Source organism: Cimex lectularius, unplaced genomic scaffold (genome assembly GCF_000648675.2).
Source record: "Cimex lectularius strain Harlan isolate CLEC.00 unplaced genomic scaffold, Clec_2.1 scaffold78, whole genome shotgun sequence".
NCBI classification, from domain to species: domain Eukaryota; kingdom Metazoa; phylum Arthropoda; class Insecta; order Hemiptera; family Cimicidae; genus Cimex; species Cimex lectularius.
Genome location: NW_019392658.1, coordinates 1401165 through 1418456, shown reverse-complemented (window position 1 = coordinate 1418456; position 17292 = coordinate 1401165). Strand labels below are relative to the sequence as shown.

General features: G+C 35.8%; 2 protein-coding genes across 9 annotated transcripts in view; one reads left to right on the top strand and one right to left on the bottom strand.

Annotated features, from left to right (window-relative positions):
* Positions 1-351: 351 nt before the first annotated feature.
* LOC112126206 lies at positions 352-12786 on the bottom strand. Of its 3 annotated transcripts, none has more exons than XM_024224828.1 (3): positions 12476-12786; positions 1900-2100; positions 352-725 (listed from the first exon to the last, which is right to left on the bottom strand). In XM_024224828.1, exons 1-3 carry the CDS (start codon positions 12517-12519, stop codon positions 644-646), a joined length of 327 nt encoding a protein of 108 aa, XP_024080596.1. In that variant the 5' UTR covers positions 12520-12786; the 3' UTR covers positions 352-643. The 3 variants fall into 3 exon arrangements, with proteins under 3 accessions (XP_024080596.1, XP_024080594.1, XP_024080595.1); XM_024224826.1 differs by having other exon boundaries at positions 352-501; XM_024224827.1 differs by having other exon boundaries at positions 352-498.
* LOC106663326 (aldehyde dehydrogenase family 3 member B1-like) overlaps positions 2626-17292 on the top strand; it is a 30118-nt gene continuing 15451 nt past the window's right edge. For 2 of the 6 annotated variants that reach the window (XM_014388079.2, XM_024224824.1), the window contains exons 1-2: positions 11780-11986; positions 12195-12226. In XM_014388079.2, coding sequence (XP_014243565.1) covers positions 12200-12226 — 27 coding nt within the window. In that variant the 5' untranslated portion in view covers positions 11780-11986; positions 12195-12199. Of the gene's footprint in view, positions 2896-11779; positions 11987-12194; positions 12227-17292 lie in introns of those variants that run through there. The other 4 variants (XR_002909838.1, XM_024224823.1, XM_014388078.2 and 1 more) reach the window with 4 other exon arrangements.

Below are 17292 nucleotides of genomic sequence, written 5' to 3'. Positions count from 1 at the left end.
GCACATTCTGAACTATTGAATGTGGTTGATGTTTTGTATTGTATATTATACAAAACGTCTGTTTTCAGTCATATTTAAAAAGTCATATTTTAAATGATATTTTGTAAAAACATATAAGGATATATGTTGTTTAAATTGTTAAAGTATATTTCATATTTTATAATTATACAAAATATTTAGTTTTTGACATAAAAACTTATTAATGTTACTGTTTGTAATAAAAAAATGAAAATAAAATCAATTTTTCAATAAGTTGCATCCAATTTTGTGAATACCTATAGAAATAAATGCTACACAGATGGATGACCATCCCTAAAAGAAAAAGTAGGCAGGGTAAAAATGGTCCCAAAGGTTCATTAGGTCAGAAAATAGGAAAATTTGCCAATTGATAACTTTATTTTGTCTCAATGGTGATCATTGTCTTTTACCTGGACACATAGATCTGGAGGGTAACAAAAAGGCGGACTGGGATGTCCATGAAACCATTGTAATCTGGCACTGCTAAAAATGCAAGAAAAAAACATAATTAAAAGAAAGTGGCAGTATTGGTGGGCTGGATTGGCACTGCAGCTCTTCAGTATCAAGAGTATTGCCAATAGGTCTGACTTATAGACTCACCCAATTAAGGATAGGCCATGCAAGGTTAACACACAGACATATTTGGGCCAAAGCCTACATATTCGGGTTGTTTGATGTGTCCCACTCCTTGGCTCCTTACATAGAACCTATACAAATGCCATACGATATGGAAATTTTCTTTGAGCACAGCAGTATCTAGTTCTGTTTTTTAAATGAAACAGGGGTGTTTTACTGTGCATAATACTTTATAGATATCTTGTTTCTAAGTGTATATTGAGAATGAATGTATTTTGTATGTAGGGCGAAGGTGCAATATAGAGTACCCCATAGACCCTCAATATTATTAGTTATATAATATGTGTATAGGGTGATGGAGGAATATCAAGTACTCCACCACCCTAAGTGAATGGCATTTAAATAGGAAAAAAAAAACAAAGAAGAGGTTTGGGACCAAAATCAGACTAGACTGTAAAAACCATATTTGGACACGAGGAGCAGACCTGTGGGGTATCGAGAAACCATTCTAAGTGTTCCATTCAAAAGTCCTTAGAAGAATTATCCAAGCTCCCTATAAGATTACTACCCTAACCATGCTGTTGCCATTGAAAATCTTAAAAAATGTTACGCCGACAAAAATTTTTTAATCGTCCGACTGCCAAGTGGCCCTAAAAACATTAGCATGTAAAAATGCGTCATCCAAAATAGAATACGCCCAAAACCTGGGAAAACATCAACCTAATCTTGGATTCACGACAGAAACGAATTTTGGATGATGAACATATCAAACAAACTCGCCAGAGGAGGATCTTTAAGAGCAATTATAGGCCCAGAAACTTTTTTCTCTACTTTAATACCGAATATTTCCGCCTATGGCACGAATCACGTCCGTAAAACGCCTTTGCATTCACATATTTCTGGTAAAATCCTGAGGAATTCTTTCCCATTCATAAAGAACAGCCGTTTCCAACTCATCTAGGATGGTAGACCCTGGGATTCGCCGTCGCACTCGTCGGTTGAGTTGGTCCCAAATGTGTTAGATTGGGTTCAAATCTGGATCTAGCCACATCGAGCACTCACCTGCGACTCATGCACAATACGTGCTCTAAGGGGCCTGGTCTTATCCTGCATGAATCTCTCATCGATTTGGTGGGCAATGGCACTACATTGCTCTTTGCTTATATCTTGAAAGTACCACTGTATAGTTAAAGATCTTCCTCGCATAACAACCAATTCGGTGCGGGCGTCCCAGGAAATGCCTCCCCGAATATCAACGACCCACCATGGAATGCCACCTGAGGAACCATACAGCATGGGTCCTACCTTTCACCTGAGCGGATTAATCTATCGTCTCTCTCATCTGCAGACCAAGGTCGACTCTGTCCTGGCTTTCTAATGTGAAGCCCTGTCCCTCTGAAGCGCCGATGAACGCTTCCTATTGTACAGTGATTTACACTCATTGTCAGTCTCTTGGCGACTTCTTGCAGGCTGTATCGTTCCTCCAATAATCTTATGACCGTGACTCTGAAAATGAAAATCAACCGTGAAATGAAAATCAGTTCAAAAGTAAACAAAGCATTTTTACTGTTTATTTTGACTGAGTAAGTTAGATCCAATTATCTGTAATTAATGTAGAAAGATAATGGGTTTAATTTTAAAGTAAATAAATTGAGTGGTGCGTTAAATTCGTCCATCAGTGTATATATGTATATATTTTTTTTACAACTTAAACAGGCAGATGAACAAAATACAAATTTGTCCATTTGAAAATTTTAAAACTATGTATATAAATTTGCCTTCTTAAAAAGAAAAAAAAATTGGCGGAGCATATAACATCGGTCACCCTGTACATAAATAAAAAAGAATGGATTTTCAATGATAATCAGGCATAATAAATACTGACTATATGAAGTAACAAGGTGACATGACAAATGCATTTTGCAAGCACTTTTAAAGCACAATGACAAGGCTTTTATAATCAAACGTTTTTTTATCGAAGTGGCGGTGGGCTGTCGGGTTAACAAACAATTAACGTAGATCGTAGACAAAAGAGAACTTTTTTTTGGCCGAGAAGAAGGCGAGGGTCGATGGCAAGGGCAACGCTGGTGGTGGAAACGGACGCGGAGGCCGTGCTGCTACCGCGCCAGAGTCGGTCGTGCCTCGGTTCCAGACGAAGCTCAGCAAACTTGGAAGGACACAGGACCACCGACGCACCTGCAGAAGGACGAACACCGACGAACATGGACTCGCCTCTCCTCTTTGTCACCGTGGACAAAAAGCCTCCGTCGCCGGACGAATTGAATCCCGCCAAAATCAAAGGTCTGGACAAATCTCCTATTTAAATGATATTTCCAATACTTTATTTTGTGTCGATTCAGTTCGCTTAAGACCGGTTCTGCTAAATTGTACCGCACATTCAGGTTTAATAAAAAAAAAGACTGTTGCGGTGTAAACAAATACAGTAGTTAGCATTAAAGGCATTTCGGATTTTCTACCTCACTTGAATAAAGTAATCACTAATTAAACACAGAATATTTTATAATGTAAACAAATTTTGTACTCCCTGTAACAACGAGTTCTTTTTTTTTGCCGAAATCGGTCGTGAAATAGCATCTCTAGCGATGGTCATGAAACAATAAAAATTCTTACACTCTAAAACATACTAAATTCAAACTAACGCAAATGATCAAAAGTATATAAACTGTCTTAAAAAATTGTTCCAAATGTATCACGGTTTTGACGAACGAATGGAATGATACGACTCAACTCAAAACGCAGAAAGAACGCACTGATTTTGCGAATTTTTAAAAATTGATTCGATAATGTAAACAAATTTATATTCCCTATAACAACGAGCTCTTTTTTTTTTTGCCGAAACCGGTCGTGAAATAGCATCTCTAGCGATGGTCATGAAACAATAAAAATTCTTACACTTTGCAATGTACTAAATTAAAACTAGGCAAATCATTAAAAAATATAAATTTTTTGTCTTAAAAAAATGTTCCAAATATATCACGGTTTGAACAAAGGAATGGAATGATCCGCATCACTCAAAAAGCTGAAATTATGCACTATTTGGGGGATTTAAAAAAATTGATTTTATAGTATAAACAAATTTTATATTCGATATAATAACAAGCTTTTTTATGCCGAAACCGGTCATGAAATAGCATCTCTATCGTCCGTGATGATGGAATAAAAATTGTTACACTCCAAAACGTACTAAATTCAAACAACGCAAATTATTAAAAATATATAAATTGTCTTAATTATTAATGTCTTAATTAAAATGTTCCAAATATATCACGGTTTTGACGAACGAATGGTTTAATCCGACTCAACTCAAAAAGCAGAAATTGAGCACTTGTTTTGGGAATTTTTAAAAATTGATTTTATAATATAAACAAATGTATATACGCGGTAACAACGAGCTCTTTTTTGCCGAAACCGGTCGTGAAATAGCATCGCTATCGATGGTCATTAAACAATAAATATTCTTACACTCTAAAACGGACTGAATTCACACTAAGACAAATTATTAAAAAATATAAATTGTCTTAAAAAAATGTTCCAAATGTATCACGGTGTGAACGAACGAATGTAATAATCCGAATCAACTCCAAAAGCAGAAAGAACGCACTGATTTTGGGATTTTTTAAAAATTGATGTTAAAACATAAACAAATTTTATATTCGATATAACAACAAGCTTTTTTATGGCGAATCCGGTCGTGAAATAGCATCTCTATCGACAGTCGTTAAGCAATAAAAATTCTTATACTCTAAAACGTACTAAATTCACACTAGGCAAACTAGTAAAAAAAAAATATATATAAACTGTCTTAAAAAATGTTCAAAATAAATCACGGTTTGAACAAACTAACGGAATGATCCGAATCATTTCCAAAAGCTGAAATTACGCACTGGTTTGGGAATTTTTAAAAATTGATTTTATAATATAAAAATTTTTTATATACGAGGCAACAACGAGTTCTTTTTTATGCCGAAACCAGTCGTGAAATAGAATCCCTATCGATGGGCATTAAACAATAAAAATTCTTACGCTCTAAAACGTGCTAAATTCACACTAAGGCAACTTATTAAAAAATATACAAATTGTCTTAAAAAAAATGTTCCAAATATATCACGGAATGGAATGATCCGTATCAACTCAAAAATCAGAAAGTACAGAAAGGTTTTAGTTTTTTAAAAATTAATTTTATAATATAAACAAATTTTATATTCCAGTATAACAACGAGCTTTTTATTGCCGAAACCGGTCGTGAAATAGCATCTCTATCGATGGTCATGAAGCAATAAAAATTCTTACACTCTAAAACGTACTAAAGTCACACTAAGACAAATTATTAAAAAATATAAATTGTTTGTCTTAAAAAAAAAAATTCAAATATATCACCGTTTGAAGGAAGAAATGAATTGATACCAATTGCACCAAAAAGCAGAAAGTGAGCACTTGTTTTGGGAATTTTGAAAAATTGATTTTATAATATAAAAAACAATTTATATACGAGGTAGCCACAAGTTTTTCTTTTTATGCCGAAACCGGTCGTAAAATAGCATCTCTACCGATGATCATGAAGCAATAAAAATTCTTACACTCTAATAAGTACTAATTTCAAACTAGGCAAATTACTCAAAAAAATATATAAACTGTCTTAAAAAAATATTCAAAATAAATCATGGCTTGAACAAACTAATGGAATGATCCGAATCATTTCAAAAAGGTGAAATTACACACTGGTTTGGGAATTTTTAAAGATTGATTTTATAATATAAATTTTTTTTATATACGAGGCAACAACGAGCTCTTTTTTTTTTGACGAAACCGGTCGTGAAATAGCATCGCTATCGATGTTCATTAAACAATAAATATTCTTACACTCTAAAACGGACTGAATTCACACTAAGGCAAATTTTTAAAAATATATAAATTGTGTTTTAAAAAAATATTCAAAATATATCACCGTTTGAACGAAGAAATGGAATGATACGAATCGTTCGAAATAGTAGAAAGTGAGCACTGGTTTTGGGAATTTTGAAAAATTGATTTTATAATTTAAACAAATTTTTAATTCGACTTTAACTCCTTTCATCCTATTACAAACGCATTTTTTCTATTTTTATAATTACTATCTTTCAATTAATTAAGGTTTTTAGTTGAGATAAAAAAGTCAGTGTCACGAGCGGGCTTCGAACCGACGACCTTCGAATAGATACGCCGCTACTCTACCACTTGAGCTATCGTGACTTCGATCCACTCGGACACTAACTTCCCATCTCAACCCCACCTTTTGAATTTTTCCCGCCTTTTTGCCATTTTTCAAATGTCGTGTAATCAGGATTCGATTCTCGGTGACAAATGAAGTGGCCATGGATAGTTTTAGTGAAGATATACTTCGTTTTACTTATTAAATCATTATATTAACCAAATAGCTTCTTTCAATTACTTAATCTTTTTATGTAAGGTTTTGGTTGAAATGAAAAAGCTGATACTTTTTAAAAGGATAGTTCCTACTCACAGTAAGTCTAACTTACTGTGAGTAGGAACTATCCTTTTAAAAAGTATTGAACACCACACTCACTCCATCATTTATCATTTCTATGAAAAAGCTAGTGTCACTTGCGGGATTCGGCTAGATACGAGCATCGTGACTTCGATCACTCGGACACTAACTTCCCATCTCAACCCCACCTTTTTGAATTTTTCACTCCTTTTTGCCATTTTTCAAATGTCGTGTAATCTATTTGATTCTCGGCGACAAATGAAATGGCCATGGAGAGCTTTAGTGAAGATATGCTTCATTTTAACTTATTAAATTCACTAGTTTTCGTGGTCCGCTTGACCAATTAATATTTTTCTGAAAGTCTGGATGGAAAAAAAAACAAAAAAAAAACAAATTCTATTATTATCTGCAAACAATCATAAAGATGTATACATATAAAAGATGTATATGACATAATTAAATTTTTAGTAGATTTTTCCTTGGAATGAATGCTTTAATTATTGTTTTGCCCCGATGATGACATTAAAATAGGCCGAAATCTTCGTATAAATAAAATAATAAATAAACTCACAAGGCATATTTTTATTTTTACATTATTTTTAAAACATGTTAGGTTCGAGGAATCTTACAAACCATCAATTAATCGAAAAATTGATAGCCATACTTATTAAGAAAGTAGCGACGCGTGATACTGTTTTACATGTGCTTGAGGTTTTTTCACAAGGACGAGTGAAGGTTTGAAAAGGCAAAAAAAACCTGTTTAACCAAATCACATCTTTTAATAAAAACCTAATTGCTCCCATTTCGATACAGGTCAAAAATTTTAACAAGGAATTTTCCCCCGAATTTAAACTCACTCGTGTTAAATTTTATACCGTTTCGTCGTTAATGGATACCGGCTGAGATTGCCACTTATTCTGGAACCTTGTGCCAGTCTTGTGCGGTTACGGCCACAGCTCGGTCAATTCTGTTTTTTTTCTGTTTATTTTTTTTTAGTCAAGTCGGTTTTGCAACATTTCTAACGTAAACAATACCCAGTGCAAAGAACAACAGCGAGTTTTATATAACCTCAAATAGAGAGTACACGGAAGAAATCTGAAATGACCGTGTGAAATTGAATTGTTAAAAATAAAAATAAAAATGTTTTAATAAGAAATTAATATGTGAGAATCCTCTGGAAGGACCTCTCTCGACCGAATCTCTCAGATTATTAAACACAAACAGGAAGGATAGGGATAGGGATAAAAGAGGTGGCTAAAAGGCCTTTTGCACCTCGACCTAGGGATGAGCATGTTTAGAAAACATCCATGGTACGTAGACCGAAGATGTTTTCAACACCGATGTTACTGTGTCGATGTTTTTTGTCCATCGATGGTGGGCTGTCGATGATTTATAAACTTTTTCAGTTTTTCCTAATTTCCACTTTTGTGAATAGGAAATGACCCATATTCTTCTGATACGAAAGTGACCGACCTATCAGAACCTGTCAGGAGTTGTTCAATTTGTTGCCTTGGTGGCACATCTGTCCCCTCTGTACGATCATTTTCCAAAGCTGGACAGATTATTTCGAAAACCAGAAATCGCTTAGAGGATAAATTGGCTTTAAAGCTAGGTTTTTTAAATTGCATTCCGGAGAAGATGTGGTAGTGTTTCATTGTAAAATTTGGATACATTAATTCTAGTAAATTAAGGATATGGTTGATTTTAGTTTCGTGCATGTTAAACCTTTACTTTTTTTTAGCAAGAGACAGGAATTGGGCTTGGGTGGATTGTGGATGTGGAAGAAAAACAGAGAGGTATTTTGAATAAAATTCACAAGCACAAAATACTTTAACAATATACGTCTTTTATTTAAAAAGGACCGAGAGATCTATATACAACTATAAATGAAACCAAAAGCAAAAATAATTCTTGATAAATGTTATTAAAAAAATAAACATAATTTTTATTAATCAAGTTCATAATAAAGGTTCTGAAATGGCGAAGTTTGAAAAATTAGCTTACGTTTCTAACGTGGCACAAAAATAATGTATACATATGAAAATAATTTGTAGTTTGAGTAGTGAGTACACAAAAAAAACCCATCGATATGTAGCCTGTAGAGCCGATGGTCGTACCAACATCGATGGTGAGGTTCCGAAGTTTAATGCGATCATTGATGTTTTTTATCGATGCTCATCCCTCGGGCTCGACCTTAGTAGACCTATTGTGCTCCATCGTACATTTGTATAACTCACTGCCCGGGTGGTTCATCAACCATAGCCATCCATAGCCTTGCCACCGGCTCCTTAGTGTAGAATGTTGTTTGCGATTTTTCCTCTCCTAGTTGCATGAATCTACACCTATATAGACCCTCAAAAAAAGTAGAATGCGTTCTACGGTCTCCTCTTCTTCCTGGCGATATCTGCACAGTATTTCTTCTGTACTCCTATTCAGTGCATGTGCCGTCTCACAGGGCAGAGCCCTGTCAGGAGTCCTACCTGAATCCTGATTTTATTGCGGGTACCTTCCAGCTAATTCCTTTGCATGTCTTACAGATGGCCCTTGTATGGATATCATCGCTTGCCTCATGCGTGGGGTGTTGCTCCAGCAGATTTTGAACTCATTAAGGATCCATTTTTGGATGTATACTTTTTTTGTGGCCGTAGTAGGGTTCGGGCCTAGAGAATCCATACTGCCATCTTTTCTGTACAATATGTCCACATTCTCGTTGCCTCTGTCCCGAATGCAGGGCCCCATCCCAGGTGAAGGTCATCGGTGTCAGTGACTTCTCATACAATTACATACGCTTTTTCCCTTAACCAAGGTTGAGGATAAGGCCTTACTGTCTTACTAGAATGTGTTTCTAGTTTTTTTTTATTTCTCTGGTTTAATTTCAAACTGGAAAACTGTAAATTTACCTAGGTTTAAAGTCAGTTCGGCCGTCGGATATATCCCCAGGATTCCAACTCCCGTACCTCTATCCGTTTTTGAGCCGTCGGTACCAGAAGGAATTGGCCAACACAAAAAAGATAAAACTACAATTTGATCTAGTTCCTGGACTTAGTTGCAACTTTGTACTTTGCGAACTGCTTTAATCCATAATCATCAGTATTTAGCATATTATTTTTTCATTAATTTATTATTAAACCTAAAAAGTAAATAAATGGATATTTTATTTAAATGAACTAACTTGAAGATATCAGTGTGCAAGTAATGACGAACGAGCACATTTGAGCTAATGTCTTTCAAGAAAAGATTCCAGGATATTTTCGGAATTATTAACAAAACAACATATTAGCTGTGAAAGAATTTTCTATTGTTAACTAATTAAAGAGACGTCTGACGGTGGAAAGAAGAATTTTACGATTGGCTTTGGAAAAATCACAACGCTAAGCAGGTCGATTAATTTTTTCCTATGCACAACCATCGTCTGCATTTGATGCTTTTGAAACAGTTGTGGAGTCTAACAAGGTTGTACCATATACCTACATTACGACCTCCGCGGACTACACCGCGATCCTCTCCTCACATTCTGACCATATTCCTGCAGCAAAAGCAGCCCAAGACCACCTGGACCTCATTACCGACTAGTACACTTGATGGCACATCAAGCTAAATGAACAAAAGAGCCGGCACGTGACGTTCACACTTAGACGAAATACCTGCCTACCAGTGCGCATAAACAGTCAGGTAATTCCCCCATCCAACCAAATCCGCTAACTTGGGTTCTACTTGGACAGTACTTACATGGCTTCTCTCCCCCATCCACATCCCCGTCGTCTGACAGTTTCCTGCCAGATCTTTTAATGATCGTTTCATTTAGAAAGTATCTATCTATCATCAGCTGTATCTTTTGACCATGTGAACCGCGTACACATTTCGATGATTCACATATCAATCGGCAACACTTGTCAATTGAACGCCAAGATGGATTGAGAAATAAGAAGAACGATCAAACGTTCTATTCCAGTCAAAAGGAAAGTTTATAAACAATGATCATTTAACCATTCTTAAAACTAAATCAAGGAAGTCTCTCGATTTTGAAGACTTGTTTCGAAAAGTGTCGTTTATTTCAAAATTTAAATTTATTTAAAATTTTTACCACGTTGACATTTTTGCAATTCGGGTACACACATTTTTTTGCGTCAACGACTTCGCAATTCGCATTACCAGGGAGTGCACGTGGGTTAGGGGTAGGTTGAGAACGGGCTAGGTTAAAGTAAGAAGGGGTAAGGGGGGGTCAAGTAGGGACTCCAGCTTTTACTCCACTGCCACCTAGTTGTATTGTGGAACTCTTATGAATAAGACCCAACACGTACCTTTTTCCTAGAAAGAAAGATTTTATAGTTGATTTTCCCCATATTAACTAGCAATAGATGAATGGATATAGGTGTAGGATCAGAAATTCCAGGGGAGTCGATGGGAGTCTGTCGCCACCCGGCTACCGCAGTCCCTATATTTACAATCGGCACTGACTGAACATCTTGAGAGGAGTGAGCATGCTCTCCCAACGTTTAGCAAGGACTAGTCCGAGTACTTGCTGCTAATACGAATAACTACTCTGAATACAGAGGCATTGACTCTATACAGACGCATGCTCAAGATGTCATCGGTGCAAATAGTTTCCAACAAAGAGGTCCTCCTGAGGCGTCGGTGGCTGTAACAGTTAACGCGTTGGCACGGCGACTCATCACTGTAAGGTAAAGGTCCCGGTTCGAATCTAGCGTCACTGAATTGAAGGAAAGAGATGATTGGTCGTTGACAAAACTCATGGTTGAAGGCTTTTGACTTGGTTCTGATGGCAGTTTCAAAAGCAAAGATTTCGATGAGGATCGCCAGCCTTCGAAGAGAGAAGGCTGATTAAAATAAGAAGCCTTGACGAGAGATACCGGGGCAGCTGACGCTGACATAAACGGAATGGTTTTTGTTGGTCATGGATTGAAGTGATGTGTTAAGATGAAAATTCTTGGAGATCCTCAAAGGTTATTATGAGGTCATTGTGAATGGAAGTATTGGAGATACAGTAGTGAGCGTTGACTGTGGCTCTCATGGTTTTGAAATGGAAGAACTGTATTATTTGGATGCCTCCAATTCTAGTCCATACGTCCAAATTGTTCTGTAGATTGTCAGTTTTGTTTTTTGTCGATACGTTAAATTTGCGTGCCAGCAGTTTGTAGGGAAGTCCGAAGCGTCTGTTTGATTCCTTCCTTTTTATTGTGTCGTTTGCAGGTTAGGCATAAGTCTAGATAGAGCCGTAAGTTGTATACGTCAGACTTGAGGAATATTGTGAGAGGTTTTTTTCGTATGGAAGGTGAAGAAAGATCATCTTTAACCGCCAAAATTTGTTCCATTTGGTTGGATATGTGCCTGGAGCTCCTTCAGAGCAATTGGAGGTTAGCACGGCTATTTCGTAGGGCTTGTAATCGGAATATTTGAAGTGTAACGGGAGTATATGATTGGTCTGAGCATAATGCTCTGCGGCACACCGCTTCCACAGGAAGGAGTCTGAGTAGTCCCTTGGCGAATTCGGAGCAATCGGATACGTTAGGAAGGACATCATGTCGCATGTTATGCTCGGATTGTCTGCAAAATAAGTCGTTCCTCTCTGAGGTTGAGCTGTATGCCCCTGGTGTGAGATCGTAGAAAAAGTTTCTTCATTTCTGGACGCTAAATTCTTGTACAAAGATAACGCCGCGGTAATCAGTTTTGCGTAGTCGGCCGAATGGGCAACTCGATCCGGGATGTGACGATTTATCGAAGTCGAATTTCGACTGTTATCTAAATATATGTATATATGCAACATACTTCATCTACATACAATTCGATTCCTCAGTCGTTAGTTTGAGGGTTAAACTGACGGCGGCAATAGCGTCGTACGGACCAAAAGCCAAGGCAGAATTTACTGTAAGTGTAAATTTGGTTTAAGTGATTAAATTTAGAAGTTAAATATATGTTTTCACTCAATAAAGCGTGTGTGTGTGTGTGTTCGATCTGTTATTAATCCCTACAATGGCACAATTTTTTAAACAATGTTAGCACTGTTGTTATGATTAATATTTTTAATACGTTAGGATTCATTTGATCTGAATTTGATCGTCTTATCATTTTTCAGATACCATGTCGCAAGATAAAGACATCGATGGGGTGAGTAGTCGTTTTACCGCATCATATACTTGGTTTCAAAATGATTTTAAATTTAAAAAAATTGGATTGAACTATTTGCTTTATCTACCCGAAGGCTTGGAAAAACACTCGATTATAATGTACATTAATTTAACTTAACGAGCTAAACATTCGAATTAAAATTAAAGTTTAAAGATAGCGTAAGAATAATTGTTTTGTATACATTAAAGGTGCTTTTTTTGGAAAATATATTTATACATATTTACTTACAAATCCCCGTCGTTCAGCATGTGTTTGTAAAAGAAAAACATCATTAATTATAGCAATTCCACCAAGTACGGAAATAAACCAACAATCAAAAATTTTTGTTTGATAGTGACACACCGCAAACTGCACAGGAGGTAAATCTCACAATCAACGCCTTTCTCGAAAAGGGTTTATCTTTTTACTAATGTGTCACTATTATTATTATTATTTTTTATTTTTATAAACCCGTCTCGAACCCTAACCTACCTTAGCTAATATAAAAATTTGATTATTCGGAGATCGTGAGATGCGGTCTGTTGTGACGTAGGTTTTAAGAAAACATTTTCTTTATCGTGCCAACGTTTCGATCTTTATTGAGATCATCTTCAGGGCCTGGGATTTATAAACATTGTTTAAATATTGCAAATACATCTAGGATGTGAAAAAAATTAAGAATTTATGCAATGCTAGAAAATTTTAGATAAAAAAATGAATTTATACAATGCTAGAAAAATTTAGATTGAAAAAAAGATTTATATAATGCTAGAAAATTCATTTTTTTATCTAAAATTTTCTAGCATTGTATAAATTCATTTTTTTCACATTCATCATTTTTTGTATTTGTAAAATTTTAACAATAAATCACAAGCCCTGAAGATGATCTCAATAAAGATCGAAACGTTAGCACGATAAAGAAATTTTTTTTAAACCTACGTCACACCAGACCGCATCTCGCGATCTCCAAATAATCATTGGCTATTGGTCACTAAACATCATACATTTCTACATAAAAATTTGAGTATTCAGAAAAAAAACCTTGCAAGTGTAAATTAAAATTTTTTAATTTTTCTAGCAACCTGGATTACTAATTTATCTTTACCGTTATTTCACACTAAACCTATGTATTTTATAGTTATATTAATTACAACATAGTTATTTTAAGGTTGACCAATTTAAACGAGATCAGAAATTTATGAGTTTTAATAAAAAATATGGGGGCCGCCGTAGCCGAGTGGTTTGCGTGAGAGACTCTCGGCTCGTGGATCCCGCGGTCGTGGGTTCGATTCCCACCGTCGCCTCTGGCCATTTTTTCACGCTACCCTTCCCCCCCCCCAAAAAAAACAACAACAAAAAAAAAAAACGAATACGCATAATAACATTGCCATTGGCTATATGCTCAGAACATAAAGCCATTAAAAAAAATTAATTATGAATGGTTGTTCGGCTTTGAAATTCTCTATGGGGAAACACTGATAGCTTTTTTAAATGGTAAAGATTGGACATAGTCGATTGACTTTACAGAGGCTTACATTTTAAGATCGTCACTTGCATAAAATATTTTGTAGATGCCATTTAAGTGCTATTAGTTAATTTAATAATATGTATTTTTCGTCTGTTGATTTTCCTATAAGTTATTTGTTATTTATTTAAGTTACATAATTTTTAACGTTACATGGCCAATTGTTTATTGTTTTTAAATTGTATATTTTTTGTCTGGCAAAATGATATGGTTATGTTTTTCACAATTGTAGAGAAATAAATATGATTTATTCAATTTATATAACTTCCCTTTTTTTTCTTTATCTCTGTTATTAATGTTATAAATTATACTTTAATTTATTTGAAAAAGCACTCCTTTTGACGGCTTTGTAAAGCCAAAAATACTGTCTTAAGTTACATTTGTGTAAGTTGTGTCACCCCTCTAATCGCCAGTACCGATAGGCGGATTATCTTTCCCTTTGTTCTTATGCTAAGAGAGGGAAGTACTCACACTGACTGTCTTCGGTGCTGTCCGGACGTATCTAAAAAAAAGTAAAATTTATTATTATTCGGAAGTCATGAGATGCGGTCACCTCACGACCTCCGAATAATCATTGACTAACGGTCACTAATCAGTAAAATTTATTCTTTGTCAAAATGAGTCAAGGCTTTCCCCTTTGTCATTTCAAAGTTTATTTATTTATTTCCGATAAATTACTTGTCTTTCCTTTATCTGTCTGAGTTTGTATATCGTTTTTAATTACGTTTTGAACGAAGAGCCATGCCATAAATTGGGTAAACCATTTTTGCGGAAAGCCAGATAGAAAAGGGGTTACAGTTGTATACTATTGTGTACGAAATTAATTAATTTTTATTTACTTAATAATATTTAATTATGATGGTTTTTAAAGAAAATTCATCAATATACTGGAAAATCATTTAATGATTAAAATTTAACTAACAATTTATTATCTAGTTTTGTTGTTAACAACGCGTTTTGGGGCGTCGGTGGCTGCAACGGTTTAGACGTTGACACGGCGCTAATCACTGTAAGGAAAGGTCCCGGGTTCGAAACCAGAGGCCCTGCATTCGAACCCGACATACTTACAAATGGGCTTTTTTTTAAAAAAACACCGGCACACCGAGAGTTGATATAACCTCTGCTGTTGTGAACCCTCGTAAAAAAAAAGAAAAAACAAAACATATTACATTCTTTAGCCTCGCCGCGGAGGGACTTAAGTCTCCTAGACATGGAATTAAATAAGCGTATGACTTGACACGATGTAGTAGCAACCTTTGTTTCGTAGGGAATGAATGTATCAACGCGCATTACGATTTCGAGTGTTGGGGTCGTGTTGTACTTTGCATTGTGGGATATCATTCTTTTCCAAGATGGACGTTCTGTTCCGTCTGTTTTCAATGATTTTGTTATAGAATACGGAGTAAGGACTCACGAATGAAGCGAGGCATGCAACCCTCCAATGTTCAAATGTGCAAGCGAGATGCTGATTTGGAAAGTTTCTCTCCTCGACGCACCAGTAGTAGAGCAACTGATGCGGGCCTTCTAGAGACTAGGCTTGTATCACAAAGCTTTTTCATGATTGTTGTAGAGCTACGTCTGTCGTTAGAACGAGATCTTCTCGAGTTAAAAACACGCTGTTAAGAAAAAATCCGAGTAACCGGTTTTTTTTTATCTTAGAGCGTACATTAACTACGCTTTAACACGCCTATCGTATCAGATCTATATCTGAGCTTTTTGTGCCTAGGCTTTCCTGAGAAATAGAAGTGTATATATATATATATATATATACCCATCTTGCATATTGTTAAAGAAATTAATATGCAAGATGGGCTACACAAATTTGGTTTGCCACCAAGTTATTAAAACAGAAATATTGTAAAAAATTGAGCACCACATCATATGATGCCTTGATTTTTTCCCCAAAATTTTATCTACTTAATGATTATTTACGCATACGTTCAGTGTGCTAACCTAACCTAACCGGTCCCTAACCCTACCTATGCTAACGCTAATCTTGACTAAATCTATGAAGTGTAAAAGGGTCACGCAAAAAACCTTTGTATATCCTGGCCAAAAACATATTCATGTTAAAAAAAAGGACATTTTGGAATAGGCAATAAACAAACTTAAACCATACAACAGGCAATTAAATATTCATTCACGTAGATCATCAATAATTAAGTATCGTACGACTAATCGAAAACGAAAACCCTACCAAACACACAGAAAGGACCGCAATAATACAAGTTCTCTTCAAATCACCTTGCTGCATTTAGAGCTTACACATAGGACGAACAAGGAAAAGATCATACTGAACCATTGAAAAGCTTAAAGCGAGAATAGGCGATGGTTGTTGCTTTTAACTTGTTACAAATTGAACCAGCATTGACAAGCAGCATAGCTGTTTATTTTTTCCCCGACCCGCCTTTGTGAATTGTACGAGGGAGGTCATTTTTTTTGACCATTCACAAATAACTTGGTGAGAGGTCAAGACCCGAGGCGGAAAACTTTCAAGCTATTGCCCCCGTTGGACCAAAATAAAATCAGAACAGGACACCTATCCCCCCCTAAAATCTTAAGCGTTTCACTTTACACTCCACATAAATCATCTACATATATTTTCTGATGAGTTTATCATTGTTTAAATAAAATATACAATAAGAAAATACGAATAGCAGCCAGTGTTGAAAATCGATCAAATTAGTTGAACAAAGTTTTAATGAAATATGGCATTTCTTGATTCACGGTCATGTATAAATTAAACACCATAATATGAGGAAAATGATTGTTTGTTGTTTAATAATAATTAATGTATCAACTACTTTAACGCTTCTTAAATGTCAATGAAATTAATGTCTAACATAACCTATCCCGTCCCAAACCATAACCCTACCTAACCTTACCTAAACCATGTGCAAGCAACGGTAACGCAAAATCGATGACACGAAATTGTTCAGCCAAAAAACTCGTTTATCCAGCACGAAAGCATTCCTTGTTTGCACTAGCTAACACAAAATTCAAACAACTACAGAAAATTACACGTTACTATCAATTACCCCACCTTATGAGTTTTGAGTTTGAGATAGGAAGTTGGTGTCCGAGTGGATCGAGGTCACAATAGCTCAAGTGGTAGAACAGCGGCGTATCTAGCCGAAGATCGTGAGTTCGAATCCCGCTCGTGCCATTAGTTTTTTTCATCTCAACTAAAAACCTTAATTAATTGTAATGTATTAATTGGTCAAGCGGACCTCGAAATTAGTGAAGTTACTATCAATTTTATTATAGTGCTGTCTTCCTTATGAGGAGTCCAAATCGGGATACCATAATATTGGAGGCGGTGGACACCCAGTGGGAGAGAGGAGATAAGGAAAGACGATCATCAGGTGTATTTCAAGCTTCGTTATAAGACGCCCTGTCCTGTGTCTATCTCTAAAAAAAATCACAGGAAGTCCTCTTTTATCGAAGCTTGAAATACACCCAAAGATCGTCTTTCCCAATCTCCTCTCTCCCACTGGGTGTCCACCGCCTCCAATGTGGCACCCGGATTCGGCTACTAATA